The sequence below is a fragment of the Diadema setosum genome, chromosome 10 (assembly GCF_964275005.1).
Source record: "Diadema setosum chromosome 10, eeDiaSeto1, whole genome shotgun sequence".
NCBI classification, from domain to species: Eukaryota; Metazoa; Echinodermata; class Echinoidea; order Diadematoida; family Diadematidae; genus Diadema; species Diadema setosum.
The window spans coordinates 21,807,779-21,832,536 of record NC_092694.1 but is presented as its reverse complement, the minus strand read 5'-3'; the positions used below and the strand labels follow the sequence as shown (position 1 = coordinate 21,832,536).

General features: G+C 38.5%; 1 protein-coding gene across 1 annotated transcript in view; it reads left to right on the top strand.

Moving 5' to 3' along the window:
- Nucleotides 1-24,758, top strand: part of LOC140233849 (laminin subunit alpha-2-like) — a 209,774-nt gene that overhangs the window by 157,045 nt on the left and 27,971 nt on the right. The window contains exons 11-32 of the mRNA XM_072313941.1: nt 833-1,000; nt 3,103-3,204; nt 3,933-4,162; nt 5,277-5,388; nt 6,582-6,695; nt 7,612-7,739; nt 8,213-8,299; nt 8,837-9,054; nt 9,852-9,958; nt 12,618-12,801; nt 13,524-13,660; nt 14,005-14,069; nt 14,460-14,622; nt 15,093-15,233; nt 15,864-16,046; nt 16,751-16,933; nt 17,678-17,799; nt 18,278-18,395; nt 21,448-21,561; nt 22,173-22,300; nt 23,442-23,528; nt 24,011-24,204. Coding sequence (XP_072170042.1) covers nt 833-1,000; nt 3,103-3,204; nt 3,933-4,162; nt 5,277-5,388; nt 6,582-6,695; nt 7,612-7,739; nt 8,213-8,299; nt 8,837-9,054; nt 9,852-9,958; nt 12,618-12,801; nt 13,524-13,660; nt 14,005-14,069; nt 14,460-14,622; nt 15,093-15,233; nt 15,864-16,046; nt 16,751-16,933; nt 17,678-17,799; nt 18,278-18,395; nt 21,448-21,561; nt 22,173-22,300; nt 23,442-23,528; nt 24,011-24,204 — 3,085 coding nt within the window. The remainder of the gene's footprint in view (nt 1-832; nt 1,001-3,102; nt 3,205-3,932; nt 4,163-5,276; nt 5,389-6,581; nt 6,696-7,611; nt 7,740-8,212; nt 8,300-8,836; nt 9,055-9,851; nt 9,959-12,617; nt 12,802-13,523; nt 13,661-14,004; nt 14,070-14,459; nt 14,623-15,092; nt 15,234-15,863; nt 16,047-16,750; nt 16,934-17,677; nt 17,800-18,277; nt 18,396-21,447; nt 21,562-22,172; nt 22,301-23,441; nt 23,529-24,010; nt 24,205-24,758) is intronic.

The window sequence follows — 24,758 nt, the reverse complement described above, 5'->3', positions numbered from 1 at the left end:
AAAGCTATCCAGCAAATCACTAAAGGGTAGTAGAAGCCTAAATCTCCTGTTGAGTGCCATTCTAGTTTGCTTCCAGTAATGTAGACATATATATATAGCCAATCAGTGACTTCATAACTGTAAAACATGCTAAGGACAGGGAGGTATAGTGGTCAAGGCACCTGAACTCTGTAACTGAAAATATTGTGTTCAAATTCTGTTTTTGTGTTGTTTGAAAGTTTGCATGGTGATGTAAGAGAGGAAGAGAGGTTTGCAATATCACAAATATGTACATAATCCTTATGAGGACTGTTGTTAGATGAAAAAAGGCCCTAGAAAAAGGAGTGTGGAGGAGAGATGCAACACAGGGAAAGTGTAAGAAAGGCAAATAGAGACAGTTTAACTGTCTCTTTAATAATAATCTTTAATAAAGGGCAGCGGTGAGCTGGATGATGAGGTGGCTCTAATGGAGATGGGAGAATAGGAGACAGGGACACTTGTAAGGAAGAATAGAGTGGGAATCAGGTAGAGGGTTCGGAAGTCGGTGGAAGGAGAAAGAAGAAACAGAGCAGATGGAGGAGAGGGAGAAGGAGGTTGGAAAATCATGGAGATATTAAAGAGAGAGAGAAGTGATGAAATTGTGAAATTCTAAATGATGTGTCATAAAATGAAGCAAGAGTTAACAAAGTCGGTAAGTTATTCTGTCTTGTGTGTTCTTCCAAATGTCCCACTTAAGTTATTAGTGGAACATCAAAAAAAAGCAAAACATTTATAGCATGATGGAAACATCCCTGGATAACTGAAATCATATTTCTTGTGTCATTGCCTTTCTGAAATGTTTTCTATTCGTCAGGTGACAACATTGAGTGGCTGGTTTGTGACCAACATCGAGAGATCCTCCTACGCCTTCCCGGATACCACAGGAGTAGACATGCTTGCCATCAACCACTACAAGGCCCTGGAAGACCTCAATGAGGACATGTACTTCTGGTTTGCCTCCAGAGAGTATGTAGGCAACAAGGTATGTTTCCATAGCAACCAGACTCTTCTTGGAGGGGGTGGGGGGACAATTACTGAAATGTTTTTTTGAGTGGGACTATTGCTGGTGTAAGCAAGTGCTTTAAAAAATTCCCGGACAACCCCACGAATGGCATGATGGAGTGATTGGAGTATCACTTTCTCCAGATAATGATAGATCAGTCCAATTTTGGGATCAAATATTCTGTGGCACTGTAGCAATATAAATGATTCTCCAGTACCATCAATGGTGAAAGCACAAGATGCATTTCCCTCAAAGTATCCTTTTTAGGTGTCAGATGTTGTCATTATTTCTTATTGTCAGAAAACAGCTAGAGAACCCAGTACTCCTTTGCTCATCCAACCCTGTGCAGTCTCACCACTTGTGAGTTAGTTTTGCTATGATTAGTGTTTGGACATGTGAAGTGACTCCTGTTGCAGAGAACAGATGGACCTTGTGATGATCCATATTACCATGGCAACCGGCACTGACCAATCTACTAGTCACAGTGAAGTTATTGCCATAGTAACTGCAATTCTCGTGGGGGGGGGGGGGGGGGGGGGTTATATTTCATATTTGGCTGATTTTCTCTGTTCATATGTTCAAAGTGCCTTGATATAAGATGGGGCGGAGGAGCTAATCTGTGAATTTGTAATTCATTTGTCATGGAGACAGACTGATTACAGAGGATAATCTTGCATATTTTGTTGTTATGCTTCAATGTCAAAAATAGTCCCAACAAATGTCCCATGGGTTGAACTTCTCACAGTATCTCTGACACCCTTTACCTCTCCCAGACATCTTGGGGGCAGGAGCTAGCAAGGGGTCACTTTGGAGGTGGCTGCTAACTTTGGCTAACAGCCAAGGGAATAACCCTGGCACAGAACAGCATATAACATGATATCCAGCCCCAAATTCCAGTCTGTTGAGAATAGCTCACATTATTGGGGGCATTCAGTTTGGTTCATTTCAATTTCTGCAACATTACACTTGATTGATTCATCTCCTTTGCAGGCCTACTTCAACTCCTTATTTCGTTTTCCACATTGCCTTTTGTGGAACTTTGTTTACTTGATGTAGCAAGTTCTGTCAAGAAGTTGAGGAAATGCAGAGACTTCAGTATTTATCAGTGATGGTTCACAGTGTAGATATGCTTTATGTAGTGAATGATTGATTTGTACACAGACAATTCAATCTGTCTCCTCCTCACATTCCTTTACAGTTTAAACTTCAATTTTAAACAAATAGATTTAGCTGTTTCACCACCACCCACCCACTGTGTCTCCTTTATTGTGAGTTGTACTGGTCCCTGATATAGCTACATTGTACCACCCCCCCCCCCATGTTGTTATGCAAAGTAAGAATGGTATTGTTGGCTTGATGGGTGGAAGTCATTAAATGTGTATGTAACAAACGCAATCCCGATGGAATCCCATTTTCTTTGCTCAACTTTTCCACTAATAAATGTGCATGTGGCGCATGAAGTGGAGTTACGGCAATCTTGCATTGAAGTGACACTGCCAGGTTTCAAGCCCTTGTGTGCCTTGTTAGATGGCAAGTTACATTGCTTACAGAATTGCCCTGTATTCATTTATACATCTTGGTTCAGGAGGGACATCTCAGAGTAAAAAGTTTTGTCCAAAAGGATGTTGCAGAGGACAGGATTTGAATCTTTGTCCTCCCGTTTCAAGTGTTCTGAGAATTAACCTCTACACCACCCTGCTCCAACTTGTCCCCACTTCACCACTCTGCTCCCACAAGCATTTACACAAGTCTCTGTGGCACATACATCTTTAACTAGGTAAAAAATAACACTACTGACATTGTATCTTTAGCTCGGCATCATGCATCGTACACATGCATGTTTGAACTTGTATCTTTTGTCACTAAATCTTAGTGCCATTACCTTAGGGCCACAGGTACTCCAAGACATGCCCAATTTCCAAGATATTCCCCCAAAGCTCTTCCCCCACCAGGTTTTACTAGACATTCTCACCCCAACATCCTCCCCCTTCATCCAAATCATTCCCTCCCCACTGTATTATTCATGACATTCTCACCCTTTAGTGACAGCGCACTTCTGTGTTTTCTGTTCAATTGCACAGCTTGCATCCCATGGTGGATACCTCTCGTACACCGTCAGTTACAGCATCCATCGCGGGGATCCGTATCACCAGGCAACCAGGGACATCGATGTCGTCCTAGAGGTGGGGAAATTCCATAGAAATTTTCTCTTCGCAACTGTGAAGATATTCTCAGTTGACAGTCAGAAGGAGGCTAATGCTGTCCATGGAGTTACACCTTCTGTACCTCAACTAATGATATCTAATGTCATATTCTGAACATCAGCTATTTTTCTTGAGTATATCTTGAGTATAAAAGAAAGGAACTGTCAGAAACAGGCAATATATGTTTAAATGAAACAGTAATTGTCTGAACTTTTTTATGTGTGCATTACTGTGAACTATAATCCACTTCATTATGGCACATATTTCAGGGACAAATACAAAATTTTCAAATAGGTTACATAGCCTTGTACATGACTAGAGTTTTATATTTATTCATAACAACTGATGAATTTCCACAAATGAAATGTCAAGAAAAGCATATATCGGTTCACAAGCATAGAAGCTGATTTCATCTTTTTTTTCCCCAATTAATTAGAGTAAGATGGTGGCTTTTCTCTCTCTTCTTCTGCTCTAGCATATTCACAGATTGGTCAACTGCTGTAGTTTGGTTGCTAAATCAACTAGAACTATTTAGTATAATTATTGCTGCATGATCACCTCAGTCAGATGGGTATCAGAATCCTGTAAATACAATGTACATGCAACTTGTAAAATGATGCTGTTGTAATTTGTTGAATATCACGTGACATATTGAAACGTAATTGACAAATCAAATTAAAATGGATGCTCGAAACTTTTGTTTCCAGGGCGACGGTGTCCGCCTCTACCAAAGCTTCCTCTACCTGCAGCCGGAGGAGGAGCGTACCGTGCAGGTGCACATGGTCGCCGAAGACTGGTTCGTGCTGACCCCAGAAGTTGACCCCTCCAGGGGGATCATGGGTGAGAGGTCAAGCCAGGAGCAGTTCATGTCAGTGCTGAGCGATGTCAGAATGCTTCTCATCAGGGCGTCGTACAACACCAGGCCTCGGGAGTCCAGGTAGGGTCAAGCAAATCTGTCTCTGGCATTCCGTAGGGTATTGGATTGAAGGAAACATTTTCATAATGTTACCAGTACAATTTGTGTCATTCGGTAGGTTTTCTTTGACTCCTTGAGTTAGTGTATAGTTGGACCTACTACTAATCGACCGCCTAATGTTTATTTGCTTGATAAGAATATTTAACACTGAAATTCACGTAAAAAACTTGACCTACGTGATTGAGAAAATCCAGCTCTATCAAATGCCGTTGTTCCCCTTTCGATTCAAAGTTTCAGTGCAAAAATATCGCCGACGAACTTGCGTGGCCTCGTTTCAGCTCCCCGCGGTAAATCGCGTTATTAGGATCGACCGCTGTTTTTGCATTGACAATGCACGCAAACCGAGTTGTATTGAACACCGTGTTGTACGAAGCTTTTTAGAAGCCTTTTAGAAACTTCCATAGACATTACATTGTGCTGTCATTACGATTCGGTGAAAATCATTTGAAATTTTGTCCTTGATTAAAACCATTAATGAACAGTGTATCGCGTTTTCCCACACCATCCTCATCTACATTCAAAGCCAATCCATTTTTATGTGCTTTGCGCGCAGAGAAGTGCGTACTAAGTGTTCAGTGCGCGAATTATACGCGGTTGGTTTCAATAAGGGTGGTCAATATGTAGTAGGGCTACCATACAATGTAGTTAAGTTCCCTTTACTATTGTATCTACCAAGAAATGTTTGTGTTATTTAACAAACATGTAAGGAAGTTGTTTGTTGTCTGGAAGGTGATTGAATGGGGGAAAATAGGAAGATCATGGAGAAAAAACCCCACAACTTTCCATGATAAGAGGCTTTTTCAACCATTATGTATGTGTTTAACTGATTAACCTTGAATGCACCTGCACAAGAATTTATGATGATATATTATACTGAATTGATAATTATGAATTGCTAAGCATGTTGAATGGAATAGCTACAGTTTTACTCTGAGTATTTAAAGTGTTTGAAATTGTCTCCAATCTAAAATGTGAAATTATGGCAGATGAGATAAGTACGGACAAGATAGATGTGAATGTGTGAAGGTTTGTGAATCTCTCCCTGACCATTTGGTACTTTGTTCGACATTCACAGGTTGAAGAATGTACGTCTAGATGTTGTCAGACAGGGCACCCCCAGTCAGTCCATTCTGGCCAGTGTGGAGCAATGTGCTTGCCCACCCACTTACGAGGGACTGTCATGCGAGGTTGGTACACCAATACATCTCAGTGTGAATATCTGACCACGATGGTACACTTTCACCCTTTCTGTACTGGGGACTTTGTACAGTGTGTACAATGCTGGGGTTTTCTGTGTCAATCAGTACTCAAAGCATACAAAGGGTTAAGGGATAGGGTTTGCATGAATTGCTATTCAGTCATTTCAAATGACATTTTTAGGTGCCTCTTGTGTGATAAAGATCAGAAATGCAATCTCGTAGTTCACTTAAATCAAATTTATTAACATACATGTATCTCCTTTAGAAGCTAGTAAACCTGAGATATCCCTTTATTGTGCTGGAGTATCACTCTGCTTTTCATGATAATGTGCTTTCTTTTATTTTTAATGACTTATTTTGCATTACGTACACAGAATTTCACCATGATTTGTATATTGCCATGTACAAGAGGATGTCCTTGGGTTTGTTGTTTTAATACATGTATGTTGAATTAATTATTAGCATGTTGCAGGGCCCCCAAGAACAAGTGTATAAACCACTAATTATGGGACTACCCTGGGTAGAGAATGCTACCCTGGTAGATACAGAAATAGTGCCAAAGGAAGTAATGCTGAAGCCAAGTACCTACTGTTCATCAGGAAGAAGGTTGAAAACTATAGAAACCTCAGTCCTGTGGTTCCTATAGTTTTGTTGTTCAGGTGTAGACATTTCCTTGTAAATTATAGACAGAGGATGGAAAAACAATACATGTATGGCCAGATCTCACTCATATCCGCATTATCTAAGCTGAAATGTATTCAGAGAGATAATAGCGTTGGCACTTTTTAGGGAAAGCAGTTAAAAGTTGAATGCTGTACTGATGATCAATATTGATGATCAATATATCAAACATGTTGTTTATGTGGACACTTTTGGTGCTATTGGAAATACTGGTTTCTGATTAAAGTTGGTTGCGTTACAAGTCATTGCATGCACATATTTCCAGAGATGACAATACTGACATGCAGTATCTTTGATTATACAGACAGTTTGATACGTAGAAGTGCGAACGTAAATATGTCCTATATTAAAATGGCATATGTCTAAGAGCACTTAACTAGTATTCACTTGTTTGGCCTAATCAGTGCCATCACTGATATTTGTCTTTCACTACTATTTTATTGTGCTCCTTCAATTGTATTTATTCCCTTTAATCTGCCTTTCCCCCTTTTTTTTCACAGTCATGTGAGTATGGCTACCGAAGGGTCAACAACGCTCTGCTTGGTGGACGGTGTGAGCGATGTGACTGTAACAACCACTCGCCAGAGTGTGATGCCTTCACTGGAGAATGTTTGGTATGTGCGAGACGTTCATCAAAAAGAATATCACTTCTCCCCTTTTGTTAAAAAAAAGCCCGGAGAGGATTACACAAAATATATGCTGGTAGCTTATCTCTCTTGCTTGTAATAAATGGCATTTGTGCAAGGACATATGATATCAGGCAAATGCTCATTCACATTGTGTTTTGCGGCAGTGTGGATAAGATTCCCCATAGGCAGGGTAAAATTGGATTTTGTTTATTCTTGTTGGAATTGAGATTTAAAAGTGCATTGTTTTTGGATGACAATGTGCAATGTCGAAGTAATGTACACTTTTGATTGACTGTAGAAGATATGTGTTTTGTTTTGTTTTGTTTTGTTTTTGTTTTCTTCTAAGCCAGTACTCATGGGAAGTGAGTGTGGCATGCACTAGGCCTATAGGAATTACAATATACAGGATCCAAAGGGTTAAATCATCACCTACGTGCTGTGATTACCACAAACTTCAAAAGAAAGGTAGTACCACATGTGCCATATATTTTTGGGAGCATAACATATCACAAAGTGGGAATTGGAAAACATTATGCTGGTAGTAGAATTTGCAATTGAGAACCGGAGTGACAGGATGAGAAATGGTTTTTGCCCTTTGCAAGTAAAGAGTTAACAATTTTCAACCTTAGCAATGACAATCATTGACAATTCTGCAATGTGTTAATGAGTGGGTTCGCGAAAATTTGCAAAGTTGAAAACATCACGAAATATATGGGATATAAAGCCATAGGCACTGTTGGAAAGAATAGGGACAGCTGGTTTGACTCCTTGCATGTGACAGATGACGTGTCATCTCTTATCATTTGATTTTAGTAAGAAATGGAAGACACCCTGAGGTAGATGCCGTGGAGTTATTGTTGTTGAAATTCCCCTTTCATTTGTCGTATCTCAAACTTTACAGCAATGCAACCACAACACCTATGGCCCCCACTGTGAGCTGTGCCTGCATGGTTACTATGGAGACCCAACATCTGGCCTCGCTGATGCCTGCCAACCATGCACCTGTCCAGGAGAAGAGCAAAGCTCAAAGTAGATATTACCACTTTTTCTTATCTTTTTTAAAAATGTCATTTCTGTTACTGTCAAAGCTGTATTTTCGTGAGGGCTGAATTTTTGCAGTAGCAAAAAGACTTTGGTGTCAAAACTTAACCCCTTCAACATTTTATTCTAGTTTGGAGTACAGCAGTTGTGTCCATGATTCCTGTTTATTAAAGCCACTGCAATATGATGTCACTTCTTGTTCATTTTCAGAGTCTAAATCATTTTATGCACTGGGCAATGACAGATATTAAACCTGTCTACAATCCACATGGAAATGCTGCTAGCACCACTATCAAATGACAGATTATGTTTCCTTTTTTGAATGTTGCATGCGATTTATCTTCAGGTGGTGCTAAACTCAAATATTATATTGATTAAGGGGAACTAAAGATGTTTGCAATATTCTAAATTTTCTGCCTTGATGAGCGCAACTAAGTATGAAATCTTATCTCAAAATTCAGTTTCAGCCCCACATGCGTGATGGACGAACAATTTGGATTCCGATGTGACCATTGTGCCCAAGGGCACGACGGGGCCAGATGTGAGAGGTAAAGTACTTGATTCAAACGAGTTAGCATGTACAGTCAAACCTATCTATAGTGGCATTCAAAGGGAGACGACCAGATTGGCCTTTATAGACAGGTGGCTACAACAGACAGTTTTGACAGTACTTTGTTATAGACCATAGCTAACATCATTATCAAGTGAATGCTTGATTCATGGTATAAGATGTCAAGGTGTGTCCCTTTTTTTTTTTTTTTTCAAAATCTTTGATTTGTTTACTGGTGCATGAACTTTTAGTATCATCACCCATCAGTGAATATTCAATTGATTTTTTGTGAGTTTTAATTAAAAAACTGATTGTCAAGGTATTCTACATAAGATGCAATGATACAATGATATGGTAATAAGCCATGTGCGAGGTTGATGTAAGAGCGAGCATAAATTCATGAAATAAAAGCTACTGTAATAATATATAAAGACTTTAACATTGTTATCTTTGCAAAGACCATTTTCTGTATTGTGCTGTCTCTTGAAAGCTAGACTTCTTTTGAAAGTAATGGCAATCGTCTTTTGCCTCCAAGGTGCGTGGATGGGTACTTTGGTGATCCTATGATAACGGGAGGGTCCTGTAGGCCGTGCAACATCAATTGCCATGGCAACTTGGATATCACTTCACCGGGCAGCTGCGATACCATCACTGGGGCATGTCTCGTCTGTGGCTTCAACACGGCCGGCGAACACTGTGAGAACTGTGCTGTCGGCTTCTATGGAGATGCCACGACGGAGATAGGATGCCAGGGTATGTATGATGTCTGTGAATCCAAAGGGAATTAGGTATAAAGTCCAGCTGAGCAGGATCTTTGAAAACCGGTGATGTGCTGCTAGACCTTCATGAATTTATCACTCACACCTTACAAATTGTGTAGCTGTTAATTGTTCCTACTTAGATTATTCATGACTAGACTCATGATTGTGTGTGCCTGTGCGAAATACATTTTATTGTAAAAACGAATCATTTTCCACAGTCTTTATGTTTATATCATGATTGAAGCATAAAGCATAATGAAGTTTGATAACAGTGAGTAGTAGCATATGCCAGGGGTGGTCATGTACAAAGTAAAATGAAGGAAAAGAAGAAAAATTGAATTTGTTTTGGTAGTGAAACTTAAAAATGAACCAGCCAGCTACAGCCAGGTGAATTTTTACAAAAGCCCATTGAAAAAGAAGGACGACATACATTTCTAAACAGAGAAGTCATTCAACATGATTCAATTCTTACATAAGACTCTGAAGACACAGTAGTGATTTTTTGCAGTGATTGTGGGGTTAGCTCATATCTTTTCATTGACAATTAAATCCCAGACATCTGGGTGCTGGTCAGCAAGGAAAGCATATTCCAGCATTCATACTAGTCGGCAAACAAAGCACAATAAAGGGTAGTAAAAGTGTTAAATAAATGAATTGAATTGTTGCAGCATTACTTTGAAGATGACTCCTGATCATACATTAACCCCATGCCTCTCACCCACTCCCCTCTCCATTCCCCACCCTCTTCCCTCACCCCACCCCACCCCCCACCCCCCTCATCCCCTACAGCTTGCCAGTGCCATGAAACTGGCGCCCTCTCCTCCCAGTGCGACGAGGCCTCGGGGTCGTGTCTGTGTCACGCCAATGTCACAGGTCAGAGGTGTGACTCCTGCTTGGTAAGTGATCCAACCTTGATGGCCCAACCTTTGTCATTTCCCCCCTAAACTTGACACCTGTGCCTGGGGGGTAACCTTGCCTATGGGAGGGGGGTGGGGACAGTAGGGGAGTATTCTATTTTTTCCTTTTGGCATTTGAATCTCGGCTCAATGTTGATTATGAGTTTTTCCTGTTAATGTAATTTGAGAAATTAGGGGCTTCGGATCAGATTTAGAATTTTCTCCTGCCGCAGTTCATCATTGATATCAGTTACCAGTGTGAGGAATAACCATCAAATTCCATTTGTCATCGAATGAGAACTGACATTTTGAAAACAAGATCAACTGCATCGGAATTTTGGAATCATGTTTCTTTCATCAGAATTGTTTTTCTTTCCCCCCACCTTCCAACCTTGCGACAAGAGATTGAAGATAAACAGGAGTATTTTCTGAGATTCAGTGTCTCCAGTGAGATCATGCCAATAGAGGCAGTTTGCCCTGAAAGTGTTCTTGAGTTCAAAATTTTGCTTTGTCACAACATGGCACACTGTTTTTCCCCATTTTCAATGAAATTGTGTGCTTGTAAGTCAGATTTTGTATTTCAGCGCCTGTTGATAGATTTTCTGAAGTATGTGTTGACAGGACTAACTCGGTCCCACTGCATTCTCTCAATGCTATCAAACCCAAGTGACCATGCTTATCTTCCAACTGAGATATAGTGTACCAGGTACATACAATACATAATGAATTGAATCCTATAAGTTTAAGAAGGATCTTTTTCATATCGAGCTCAACACTTTTGACCAAAAGAAGGAAAAAGAACAAAGATTTGGGACTTAAACATCCATTAAATATTTTTCCTTGATGTGATGTAAAATTGTGATATTTAATTTTTCTGTGTCAAGGAAATTACATCGTGTGGCTCCTTTATCAAAATAATTCCTTTTTTTTTCATTCAAGAGGAGTTTCTTTATCTGATTTACATTGTAGACATGAGAAAATTGTTTAGGTCTACTGTTATACTCAAGGGATGACAAGGTGATTGGATTAGACACCAAACTGACCTCAGGGACCACTAAATTTTTCAGCAAATTGTCTAACTAACATATACAAGTTGTGAAATAGCAAAGAATAGCAAGAACTTTTCAAGAAAAAAATCTCACAGGAATGCTGAAAGAGAATAAAGCATCCTTTCAAATGTTTTCAGAGTTATTAGTTTCGATGTTAAGTGCACATCAAATTTAGTTTGTGCTGATGTCTTGCATACAAACAAATTCTGGATGAATTTAGCAAGAGAGTTGAAATTATTACTGATTGGAGGACTCATTTGGGAATTGAAAACGAAACTAACAGGTACAGCAGGGAAGTGTGTGCTTTAATCGTGTTTGGGAAAGTGTCAAAGGTCATACCTTCTGGGAGTGTCAATTTAGCAGGTGTGAACTTCTGGGAATAGCTCAGTTTCTAGTCGGTTCTTGGAAAACTTCTTGAAATTTTACAAGAGAGGAGGATGTTTGAATGTGTTGCTTTGGTGACTGACATAGTTACCAAACTTATCAAGATTTCTCTATATATGTGAAATCTGTTACCTTTTTTGATAGTGACATTTCTGAATATCTGAATAGGATACACTGCCCTTAGAAATTACCTTTACCAAACTTTTCAAACTTTCTCTAAATCTGGGTAATTTGTTATCTTTTTTAATGGTGATATTTCTGAATATCTGAATAGGATGCATTGCTTTTGGGAATTAACTTTACCAAACTTTCTCTAAATTTGGGAAATTTGTTATAGTGACATTTTGTATCTGAGTAGGATGCACTGCCTTTATAAATAAGTGATCCTTACACTTGACAGTAAAGAAATTGATACAATTTCAATTGAACTGTTAGTTGTCATTTATGGTATGTAAAGGGTCTCTGTAAGTTATATAATAATGCAAAATATACTTTCATTTGATGTTATGGTTTTTAAAATACAAACAGCATATTGTAGCATATTGTAAAATGAATGTAGAAAGACAAACAGCATATTGTAGAATGAATGTATAGTGCACTTTGCATATGTGATCCTTTGTATCCATCTGTTAGCCTGAGAGCCAGTTGAAGTGGTTTGCCACGTACGTCTGTTGAAGACCCTGTCCCAATAGAATTAATGATATCGAACCCATCAAGCCTTGAAGAATTTCGCTGCATATCTTTATCGAAGAAAGATTTAAATATTTGAGAACATTAGATGGAACTGGTTTAAATCATTAGACTTGCACAGAAATCAGGAAGAAACTTACACAGATTTGTCAATCCTAGATAGAAACAGACACTCTGCATTTTCAATGATGTGTTGCTAGACCTGCACAGTAGATTAGGCCATTGGGCACAGTCTGATATAAAGTATTCACATTGGGAAGTAAAAAATCACTTGCAAATTTAGTTATTTGGAGACTTTTGATAATTCTGCAAGTAAAATAAACTATTATATACAAATTGTATGAACAACAAAGAACTCAGGTGAAAGACATTTTTTTTTTCTCGACCTTATAAAATGCTAACAATGAATACTAAATGATAGAAATATACAACATCAAACCACAAAACAGCAAAAATATGACTTCTTGGACTTCATGGGTAAATTTAAACAATAGTTTGACCCTTAGTGAGTTGTCCATTGGTTGTCTACCCTGCAGTACGGCCACTACAACATCAGCTCAGGGGAGGGCTGCCAAGCTTGTGAATGCGACCCCGTTGGCTCCATGTATGACTACTGTGATGTGGACAGCGGTCAGTGCCGGTGCAAGCCTGGTGTGACCGGCAGACGCTGTGACCAGTGCCAGGCTGGACACTGGAACTTTGGAGAGAGTGGCTGTCAGTGTGAGTGACCACATGACCTTTGACTTCCACAGTAGGAGACTGAATAAAGTTGAACCAGGGTTAAGTGGCCACATACTGTTGGATGTCACTTGTTCTTTGCATCCTCTGTTCAAATACCACTACACAAAAATAGATCTATTGTGTAGCGGCAAGCTGCTTTGAGTAGACACTTCTGCTGTTCTTTTGAGGGCCTATTTAGACGGATTTAACTCCAATGTTTCTTTTCCTTTAATTCTATATACTCTCCCTGCCACTTCTGTCTCTTCCTATGTGACAATTTGCTCTTCTCCCACTTTCTAGAGGGCTGAAAGACACAGTACCAACTCAATTTCTGTCATGTAATGTCTGTCTTCTAGGGTGATACATACAATTGTATGTAAGTTAGTAATGTAAGTGCTCTCTCCAGGAAAATGCTTGGTAAGATGTTACTAATTTGTATGTATGTATGTATGTGTGTTTGTATGTTTGTATGGGTGAATGTATTTCTGAGGGCACAGTAATACATAATGAGTAAAATATTGATCCTGAGTGAATAGAAATATTTATGTTCTGGGTGTGGCATTGAAATTAAGTTGACTGGAATAATGGTACTGGTGTGATTTTATGAAAATATTTTGTATGTTGCTGTTAATTATCCCTCTATTAAAAAAAAAAATGAAAATGCATCATATTCTAAAATCGTGATTCCATATTAATTCTCCACTCTTACCTACAATGTCCAGCTTGCCAGTGTGAGCAGACGGGTGGTCTATGTGACCCCAAGACCGGTCAGTGTGGCTGTCCACCAAATGTCATGGGTCTTCGCTGCGACATCTGCAGTCCAGGCAACTGGGGCTACAACCCCATGTTTGGATGCAAGGTGAGGTTGAGAGCGAGAGAGAATGGTAGGAAAAATAGTATTGATGTATTCTGCTTTGTGAAAGCTAAAATCATATGCCAGTATCAACAAATTTATCAATGAAGACTATCATGTGGTTTATCAAAACTACAACTTACTGGGTGTTGAGTGTGTGCATGTTTGACTGAAAATTATGAGAAGATACTTTTGGAAGGTACAGTAGCCTCCACTTGGCTGCATAGAATGGTGAGAGCAGGTTAATCCAATTTAAGAGTACTTGATAAAGAAGTGGACAACTTTCATGCAGCACATTTTCTGCAAAAAAGTTTGATGTTTGATCGTCTCTTTTGTTCTGCCCCTGCCAGACGTGTAACTGCAGCGAGTTTGGGTCTTCCAGCCAGCAGTGTGATCCAATCACAGGACAGTGCAGGTGAGCTTTGTGGTCTTTTAAAGTAATTCCTGGCAAGTAGTTGTGATACTACCATCATTTTCTTATAGGAAATGACATCTGTGAAGCTTCACATATGTTGATGGAATGACTGTGTGTGTGTCTTAATCTTTGAAGTCAGTTTTATGGTTCTTGTAAATACTTTGCATGCAAAGACACTGTTAGGTATATTGTTTATGTGTGAGCTGCAGCATATCATTCATGATATATTTCACTTGTTCTTTCCCAAATATCAGAGTATGTGTGCCAATACTACTTTGAATGATCCATTCATATTACCTTTTGTTTTGTGGAGGGTGTTCATTTTTTGTTTGGTTTTGTTTTTGATTCTTGTTTTTTTTTCATCCTATAAAATGTCCATGCTTCTTGTAGGTGCTACAAGAATTATGGGGGCCGACAATGCTACGGCTGTGGGCACGGTTACTACAGCTACCCAAAGTGTCGCAAATGTCGGTGCAGTCGTCGGGGTCGCGACCCTGCATCCTGCCAAGGGGACCTTTGTGGATGTGATGATGAGGGGAACTGTATCTGTAAAGTAAGAGTCTTGGATGACGAGAATTTTTAGCTGTGAAGTTCCAGGAACAGAATTATATTCACTGAATGATAATTCAGCAGCACCTCTGAATATAATTTGTAGAAAAATTTCAATCCAGAATGGATTCATTTCATGGAGAGGCTAAAATTGTTTGGAGGAAGACTAAATATCAATAGGTAAATTGATGTATTTCTGAGTGAAGGGACCTACTAAAATGCAATGCAATTTAACAACACAGCTGAATATAATGTGTAAGAAAATTTTCTAATGCAGAATGGATTAGTTTCATAGAGAAGCTGAAATTATTTGTAGAATGGATGTAAGTATCTCTGAATGAATGGGCCTACTAAGATGCAATGCGTAGACTGACAAGAAATCCCTATCTGAATTTTTGGAGATCAAATAGATTTCTGAACCACTCAAAAAGAGGTTTTAAAAGCAAAATGCCTGATATTCCTGCCTGTTTTCAGGAAAACATCAAAGGAAAGAAGTGTAACAAGTGTGCCAAGGGAAGCTTCAGTCTCCAGCCCAACCTCCCGGCTGGCTGCACCAGCTGCTTCTGCTTCGGAATCACTGGCAAGTGTACCCAGGCTGACTACATTGCTAGCAGGGTGAGTGTGGAAAGCTGTGATGGTTAACAGCTGTAGTCACTCAATTCTTGCTTTGACTATACATAAATACATACATGCAGATATACATACAAACATACATACATACAATGTGCATACTTACCTGTACCATTAAGAAATATATAAAGACATGCATACAGACATATATTCAGCATACTATAATCACATGATCAACAATAGACCACTTAACCATTGTATTTGAATTCATGAGTATCCCCCCCCCCCCCTTTGCAGACACAGTTATTGAGCTCTTGAACAACAGAAGTCATCGAAAGACCCCAAAAAAAAAACAAAAAAAAACTACAAACTTACTAAATTTCATGATTGCCACTACTTTTTCACTTACACTGTATGTATTTGTCATTCTATATTCTGGAACTACATGCATAATGTCTTAACCCATTGAAGCCGACTTTGCCATAACACACATGGCCCATAGACACCTGTCTGAGTATACATTGGGCTAGTCTTCAATTGGTTGATATTAATGGAAAGGGACATAAAAGATTTTTTTTAAAAAGGAGCATCATAATTTTGATAAGTTCAAGCTAATCCATCATAATGCAAACCACTAGCTACAAATGACCATTTTCTGTCCTTTTTTGACCACAGATTGAGATGACCAAAGAGGAGGCTAGTGAGCTCTTTGTCAGCGATGACCACATGATGGCTGGTACCCAGAGAGGGGTCACTCACTACCCTTCAGGGGCCAGCGTTAACCTCACTGCTGTCCAGTCTGAGCTGATGACCAGCGAAGTTTACTGGAACCTCCCTCAACCTTTCCTGGGAAACAAGGTAGAAATCCACCATGACCTACATTGCATGCATACTTGCATATATTAGATATTATGTTTATTTGGGCACTGTGCCCAAGTTCCATGCTTGTCCGTATTGATCAGAAATTATTTAATGAATAGAAAGTTATGATAAAGGCAATGATAACAACATCGTGTTGTTGTTTCTTTTTTCTTTTTCTTTTTTTACAATTGCTGTTCAAAGCACACAGAGTGTTCAGCCTTTTTAGCAGTATTATGTCACATCTTTACAGGGTGTGTTCACTTCTTTAATCTCTTCACTGGCAGCGGCCATCAGCTGACACTTTAAAAAGCACTTTTGGCAATCAACACACTTGTAGCAAATCAGCACATGTGTCATGTTTGTTGTTTATACTGCGGTATTATGCCTACAACAATGGTGCGTAGTTCCTTGGGGTTTGTTTGCATAATGACTCTCAAACCTGTTAGATCTTCAAACCTCTTACACCTGTTAGATCTCAGAAGTGAAACTTATTACCCAAGGACACTTTTAGTGCTGTTTTGTTTGGTTTATCAATGATGGTATTTAATTTCTCCCCATATAAGTTGACCAACTGTGCTATAAAGTTAGTAACACCTATAGTAAAGTGACCTTAAAGCTTGCAGTGAGGTTGTTTAGGTGTGTAACAAAGTAATATGTTTGAATGAAAAGTCACTTCCCAATGATTAATTCCCATCCACCAGGTGACTGCCTATGGAGGCATGATCAAGTACAAGATTGACTACCAGGAGCCAAAGAGTGACGATGGCTGGTCTGACCTTCGACCTTATCTCCCTCACATCATGATCGTCAGCAACATGCACTCTCTACAAATACCCATCCAGAATCTCAACGGGAAGGCCAGGCCCAAGCTGGAGCTGTTGGAGGTGAGGAATCCATACTTTGCCTTTTGCAGGCTCTCATGTGCATAGAGTATTGGGTATGATACAAGTAGATATGGGGCATTACAGATATGACCTGTATGTTGTTGTTTTTATCATCTTATTCTTATTCTTATTCTTATTCTTATTCTTATTCTTATTCGTATTCGTATTCTTATTCTTATTCTTATTCTTATTCTTATTCTTATTCTTATTCTTATTCTTATTCTTATTCTTATTCTTATTCTTATTCTTATTCTTTTTATTATTAGTATTGTTGTTGCGCTTGTTGTCAGTGTTGGTGTTACGATTATCATTATCATACCTTTTATTATTATTTATAGAAGGAATGTTATTTTCATCTGTATGCCTTCGATTTACCATAGGCAATTTAATATGGTTGAAAATTATTCACAGCATGAAAATCTTGGTAATGGTGTGCAGTTTTGTTTTTGTTTTTTGCATATATTATGGATAATTTCTCAAGCGAATATATTTTTCTTATAGTTACACATTGATGTACTAGTGCAAACATGTATTTTAAAGTACTGTTGCTGGTCCAAGAGTACCATCATTTAGATTTTCTTCTCCTCAAACCATTTTAGGAAATGTTCTATGTAGAATGTACAATACTTAAAATATGAACAAAACAAATATGTTTACATACAATATGCATTCATGTAATCAAGAAATGTTTACTTTGTCAATGGATGGTACCTAAAATATATATTTGAAATATGATCCTTCTAGCACAATTTCAAGCATCAGGGGTCAAACAGGTTACCATCGAGGTCAGAGTTCATGATGGTTCTCAGAGACATCCAGGCCATACTTATCCCAGCTTCACAGTCCTACCAAACTCTTTCATCAAGGTATCCACTTTTTTCTTTCCATTTGTTTTGTTTTGTTTTGTTCTGTTTTCTTTCGGGCTTTTGTTTCATATGTGTGAATTGTAAGGATACTGATTTAATGGTAGAATGTAAATTGCCGATTAGTAAAATTTAAGTTTAGGTTTCGCTTTGCTGAAATCGCTGATCACCACACAACACGTAACAAACTCTTACCTTCTTTAAAGTGAGTCTTTGTAATGTCACACAAAAAAAATCTCCATTTTTGTTAGAATAATCCACAACAGAAAAAGAATAGATATGTCATGTTTTGATAAATTCTTTGCACCAAACATTTACCCTTGCATACATTGCAATAACCTTGCATTTACATCTTTGTAAATAGCATTGAAGACTATTTTGGACGTGGACTCATACAATCATGAATTCTCTGTAAGGGATATACAGCCATATGCTGGTTCATGCAATGTATACAGTTTTTATTTCCGTACCCGTTTGTCAGGATCTCTGGCGTGTACATGGAAGTTGGTGTCCCGAGGGGTAACAAGACCGCACCCCCAGCCATCCTAGGCCTGGAGGAGTGTAAATGTCCCAAGGGATACAGGGGCACTTCCTGTGAGGTATGCTTCTGAAATGTTAACCTTGAGTTTGCTTTCATTTCACTTTCATATGAGCTGTGTGCATACATTTCATGTCTGATGACTCCAAGTTTAAAGGACAAGTTCACCTTCATTAACATAAGGATTGAGAGAATGTAGCAATATTAGTAGAACACATCAGTGAAAGTTTTGAGGAAAATCGGACAATCCGTTCAAAAGTCATGAATTTTTGAATTTTTTGTGCAGTCACCGCTGGATGAGAAGACTGCTGCTGTGTATGATGTCACATGTGTACAACAATATAAGGAAAATATAAAGAGAATTTCACAAAATTTCATCTTTTGAAAAAAGTACGCATTCCCTTGACTCGTTACTGACATATGTTATGGGTAATATTATTCCCATTGCCTTTAGAAAGAGGCAAGTCAAGTGCTCTTTTATTATGCGAAAAAAGTGAAAATATGTTGAATTTTCTTTACATTTTCTTTGTACTGTTGTACTCATATGACATCACGAGCCTTAGTAGTCTCCTCATCCAGCGGTTCCAACACAAAAGTTTTAAAAATTCATAACTTTTGCATCGATTGTCCAATTTTCCTCAAACTTTCACTGATGTGTTCTACTAATATTGCTGCATTCTCTCAATCCTTATGTTAATGAAGGTGAACTTAATATTCTAGCCAGGATGCTGTCTTATCTCTTTCTGTCTTTGTCTCTCTCTCACTCTCCTTTCTCTTTTGTCTCTTGTGTTTTATCCAGGGAAGCATTTTTCTGCATATTTATTGTGGTCATTTCATGCATCACTTTAATACATCCTTGTCAGAATGAAGCAAATACTCTGACATAGTTGTTGTATGAAGAGTACTTAACAATTGAGGAGTAGTCCCATGTATACTCGGGCAAGCGTCTATAGGAAATGTGTGTTGTAGCAAAATCAAACCATCCTCAATGGGTTAATGATCATACGAAGATTCAGACTGTGCATCATATTTTGCAGAAATATCATATTGTCTTATCAGAGGCATGGGACCTACAGTGATTGTTCACATCCTTATGAAGACACAGTAATAATGTACATTGCTCATTGCATGTAAGATGGGAATGAAAGGGGGCTACACAGAGATGGGAATAAAAGGGTTATAGAAACTGCCATGCCAAATGAAAGGATTTCCACAGAGCTGGGAATAAAAGGGTTATAGAAAATGCATTGGCATATAAAAGGGTCTGCCCAGAGGTGGAAATAACAGGATTATAGAAAATGCATTGGCAAATGAAAGGGTCCACACTGAGCTGGGAATAAAAGGGTTATAGAAAATGTATTGGGAAATGAAAGGGGCTACACAGAGATGGGAATTAAAGGGTTACATTTGTCAAATGAAAGGGACTTCACTGAGCTGGGAATAAAAGAGTTATAGAAACTGGCTTTCCAAATGAAAGGGGCTACACTGAGCTGGGAATAAAAGGGTTATAGAAACTGCCATGCCAAATGAAAGGGGCTACACTGAGCTGGGAATAAAAGGGTCATAGAAACTGCCATGCCAAATGAAAAGGGCTACACTGAGCTGGGAATAAAAGGGTTATAGAAACTGCCATGCCAAATGACAGGGGCTACATTGAGCTGGGAATAAAAGGGTTATAGAAATTGCATTGGCAAATGAAAGGGGCTACACTGAGCTGGGAATAAAAGGGTTATAGAAACTGCCATGCCAAATGAAAGGGGCTACACTGAGCTGGGAATAAAAGGGTTATAGAAACTGCCATGCCAAATGACAGGGGCTACATTGAGCTGGGAATAAAAGGGTTATAGAAACTGCCATGCCAAATGACAGGGGCTACACTGAGCTGGGAATAAAAGGGTTATAGAAACTGGCCTACCAAATGAAAGGGTTTCTGCAGAGCTGGGAATAAAAGGGTTATAGAAAATGCATTGGCAAATGAAAGGGGCTACACTGAGCTTGAAATTAAAAGGGTTATAGAAACTGCCATGTTAAATGAAAGGGGCTACACTGAGCTGGGAATAAAAGGATTGTAGAAACTGTCTTGCCAAATGAAAGGGTTTCCGCAGAGATGGGAATAAAAGGGTAATAGAAAATGCATGTGTAAATGAAATTGTCCTACCAAAAAATTGTCCTACCAAATGAAAGGGTTTGGATAGAGCTGAGAATTAAAAGGTTATATAAATTATTCTTCGAAATGAAAGGGTTTACACAGAGCTGGGAATAAAGACATCTGACATAGTTGTTGTATGAAGAGTACAACGTGTATTTAACAATTGAGGAATATTCCCATGTATACTCGGGCAAGTGTCTATAGGAAATGTGTGTTGTAGCAAAATCAAATCATCCTCAATGGGTTAATGATCATACGAAGATTCAGACTGTGCATCATATTTTGCAGAAATATCATATTATCATATCAGAGGCATGGGACCTACAGTGATTGTTCACATCCTTATGAAGACACAGTAATAATGTACATTGCTCATTCTCGGCAACTGGTTTTGATAAGACTGCTATACAGTAAACCTTTTCCATGGAGAGTGAGGAAAAGTGAGCCCTGTCCACTGAGACTTTCTGTGTTGATTCATGTTAGCAGCAATTGCCATGGCAACAGCCAATCAGCTTTCACTATGATTACATGTTGCCATGGTAGCTTTCATTTCCTTTTAAAGTTAATGAGTGTAAGGAATAGATTATGCTATTGGGTAGTGGTTTATTCTTGATACATGTATATGCAAGAATCGAAGATCTATCCCAGTATGTATGCTGTCAATGGACTGTAACTCTTCTTGCTGTATCTTTCAGCATTCTGTTTCCCTTGTGAAAAGATGCAAGTTTGGCAGCTTTATAACTGATGAAAATAGCAATGATATAATCTAGTGAAATATTGTGATTGATGTTGTTACAGCATCTTTTAAATCCCTTTATGCATGACATCATGTGTAACAGTGACCATTAGTAGGCATTTCACAGCATGTGTGGTAGAAAGAAATACTTTCACTAGATATGATACAAAACCCCCAAAATGTCTTTTTTTATTTTTGTTTGTTTTTATTTTTATTTTAATGCTGTAGGAGTGCATGGCTGGCTTTGTGAGAGTACAGGAGGGGCCATACCTGGGCAGGTGTGAGCTGTGTACGTGTCACAGACACTCGGATGTCTGTGACGATGGCTCTGGCCACTGTCAGGTAAGATGTCAGATCTAGAGGGGAAGCTGGTCTCAGTATCAAATTTTATGGATTCAGTGTTGATGTTGGCTGTACTGTTGATGATTACTGGTGTAGTAGCCAGTCTTTCGAGTGTTGACATGGAAGTAAGACTGAGCAGTTTGAATAGATCTTTAATGTTCATTAATGTTTGTTCTGTAATATACATGTAGATATACATCCATCTCTCTTTCTCTTTACAAATGTATACACTTGGTAGATAAATAAGGTAAATAAACAAACAAATAAAAAAGTAAATGAATGAATGAATGAATGAATGAATGAATGAATGAATGAATGAATGAATGAATGAATGAATGAATGAATGAATGAATGAATGAATGAAGTAAATGACTAGGTAAGTACAATGTAGATAGATAGATAGATAGACAGACAGATTGATGGGTGGATTAAGAAATGAATAGATACATACATTGTAGACAAATTGATAGATACACACACAGCGGTATCTTTGTTTAACCTATTTACAATTGATCCTACATATGTTTGAGGTACACATCAAATCTATGTTTCAACGAATCTAATTCATCTGCATGGGGTTAAAAACTGAAGGACATTTTCTTCATCTGCAGGATTGTCAGCACAACACCACTGGCTCCAGATGCCATCTCTGTGCCCCTGGTTTCTATGGCGATGCCACCCGGGGTAGACCGGATGACTGCCAGCCCTGTGCTTGCCCTCTCCAGATCCTATCCAACAAGTCAGTAATGCCCCATATTTTTTTTTTCCTACATTCTTCATCTCAATTGAGTGCTGTAAAGGATAGTGTTATCATTCCATGAGATCTATACAGAAAGGTGGTATAATTGAACAGAGTCAGTGGCACTTACAACTTCTGCTTCTCAAATACGACCCTCTTATCTTTAGCAAACTTGCAGTTTCAACAGAGTGGCAACGGGATGATTACATTTAAACATTTGTCTTGTTCCATGGCTCGTAATCAATTTCGCAGACCCTGAACTGCTCATTGTCAAAACCATTTGAATATTTCTGCAACATTAGATCACAGTTGTGTAGCTTTATGATAATGTATACATATACATCATGTGATCGGATGATCTTTGTGTTCTTATTACAGATAATTACTGAAATTTGAGACTAATATGCAGCTCTGATATATTACTGAAATTTGAGACTAATTATGCAGCTCTGAACCAACCCCCCCCCCCCCACCCAAAAGAAAAAGAGAATAGTTTTGAAACCATCATGTAGCATTTCATCACTGCAGTGAATTGCCCAGTACTTCAAATCAGCAGTAGATATGAACTTATTCTTCTGTTTTCTAAAGCTAAAGATAAAAGTCATGTGATTACATCAACAAGAAGTCATAGCTCTCTTGACGCACAAAATTTTGCAATGTTTGTACAGCGCATAATGAAAATTTAGGCAGACATACTTTAACCCATTGAAGATGAGTCCTGAGAATACTCAGGCAGGTGTCTATTGGAAATGCATGTTAAAGCAAAATTAGTCAGTCCTCAATGTATCGCAGCTATAACATAGTACTTGGAAAGGCTCAAAATCTATCCTCCACCTTTTAGAATTTGCTTGCAATATACCAGAAAGCTCTACCAAAGAACTTCTGCACTTTTGTACATTTCAAAGAAAAAATCAACATTTCTGTAGCAACACAAGAACTATGCTTTCACTTTAAAGACTTACCTGTATGCCTCAGTCTAAAGTTTAGTCCTGCAATGACATCAGTTTATGTCAAGGCAGTCATGTAAGGGAATTGAATAATTCCATACCCCATCACTTTACTGTTTTGAATTAAAAGATTTAGTAATGTGAATTAAGATGAGCAATTAGATAAACGATGACATCATCTGTTTCACCTCCAGCTTCAGTCCCACGTGTAGATCAGCCAGCGATGGTGGATACATCTGCACAGCCTGCCCCAGGGGCTACACGGGCAGATACTGTGAGAGGTATTGCTTGTTTCACATATCTATCCCTTGTATTGTTTGACAGCTGGTAAAGAATATGATCTCTCAAAGGTGAAAATGAAGGATGATGATGAATGCACACGAGCGTTGAAAAATGGATTGCAATATGTTTTGTCCCTGTATAGTGAAGATATAGTGAAGTGTATTGATTATAAAGGATGAATAATTTCTGTAATGGGCATGAATGATGATAATTTAAAAAAAAAAATCCCTTTTATTCTTACTTGTACAAATTGATGTTAGTCTGAGATGGATTACATGTACCTTTTGACTTGTTTTTGTACCTTCATAGCAAATGGAAAATGTGAATGTATTTTGATTTAATGCCATTATGTGAATTTCATTTGAATCATGAACAACTGAAGGCCTATCTCACTTTGCTTTCATGATCATCATTATTCTATGTCTATCTTTGAGATTCTGGTACATATGTTTGTTTGTTTGGTTGGTTGTATTAACCAAAGGTGTGCCAACGGTTACTTCGGTGACCCATCGGTGCCCAATGGTGCCTGCCAGCCGTGTGGATGCAATGGGCATGGCTCTGAGTCCTCAGTGTGTGATAAAGCAAGCGGTCAGTGTGCCTGCCTCCCGGGGGTCGGAGGTCGCAGCTGTGACGAGTGCGGGCCGCGGGAGGTGGTCGTAGATGATGGCTGCCAATGTGAGTAGAATACTCAAACTATGAATCTTGACTTTGAACTCGTACTTTAAGATAATTACTGTATATAGTGATGATGTCCCTTTTACCTGCAGAATGCATATTGGGATGATACTTTACTTACGTATAACATTTTGAGTGATCCACACTTGACAAATCCTGCTTTCCAGTGGATCACTCTTCATCTTTTTACTTTATACTTTCTGTCAACCTTGCTAAGTATACATTGCAGTTCTTGTTATTCTACTTGCACTTATTTTTTTTTTTCATTCCACACCTTTTTTTTATGTATTTCTTATGAATTTATAAATCAATATGATCTGTGTAAATGTTTGCTTTGTATTTTATTTCAGTCTTTGTTGAATGGAAATAAATGATGATTGAATTGATTTGAGAGAATAATAATGTCTCTTGCTGAATGACCACTCTTATAGCATGAAGTGGTTGGATGTTATTTTTATCATTGTCAAACCTGAAATTAACTGAGAATTATTGTTAGGTTAGGCCACCATTATTCCAGTGCAATGTCTCAATCCTCAGATCAGATTATCCAGTGC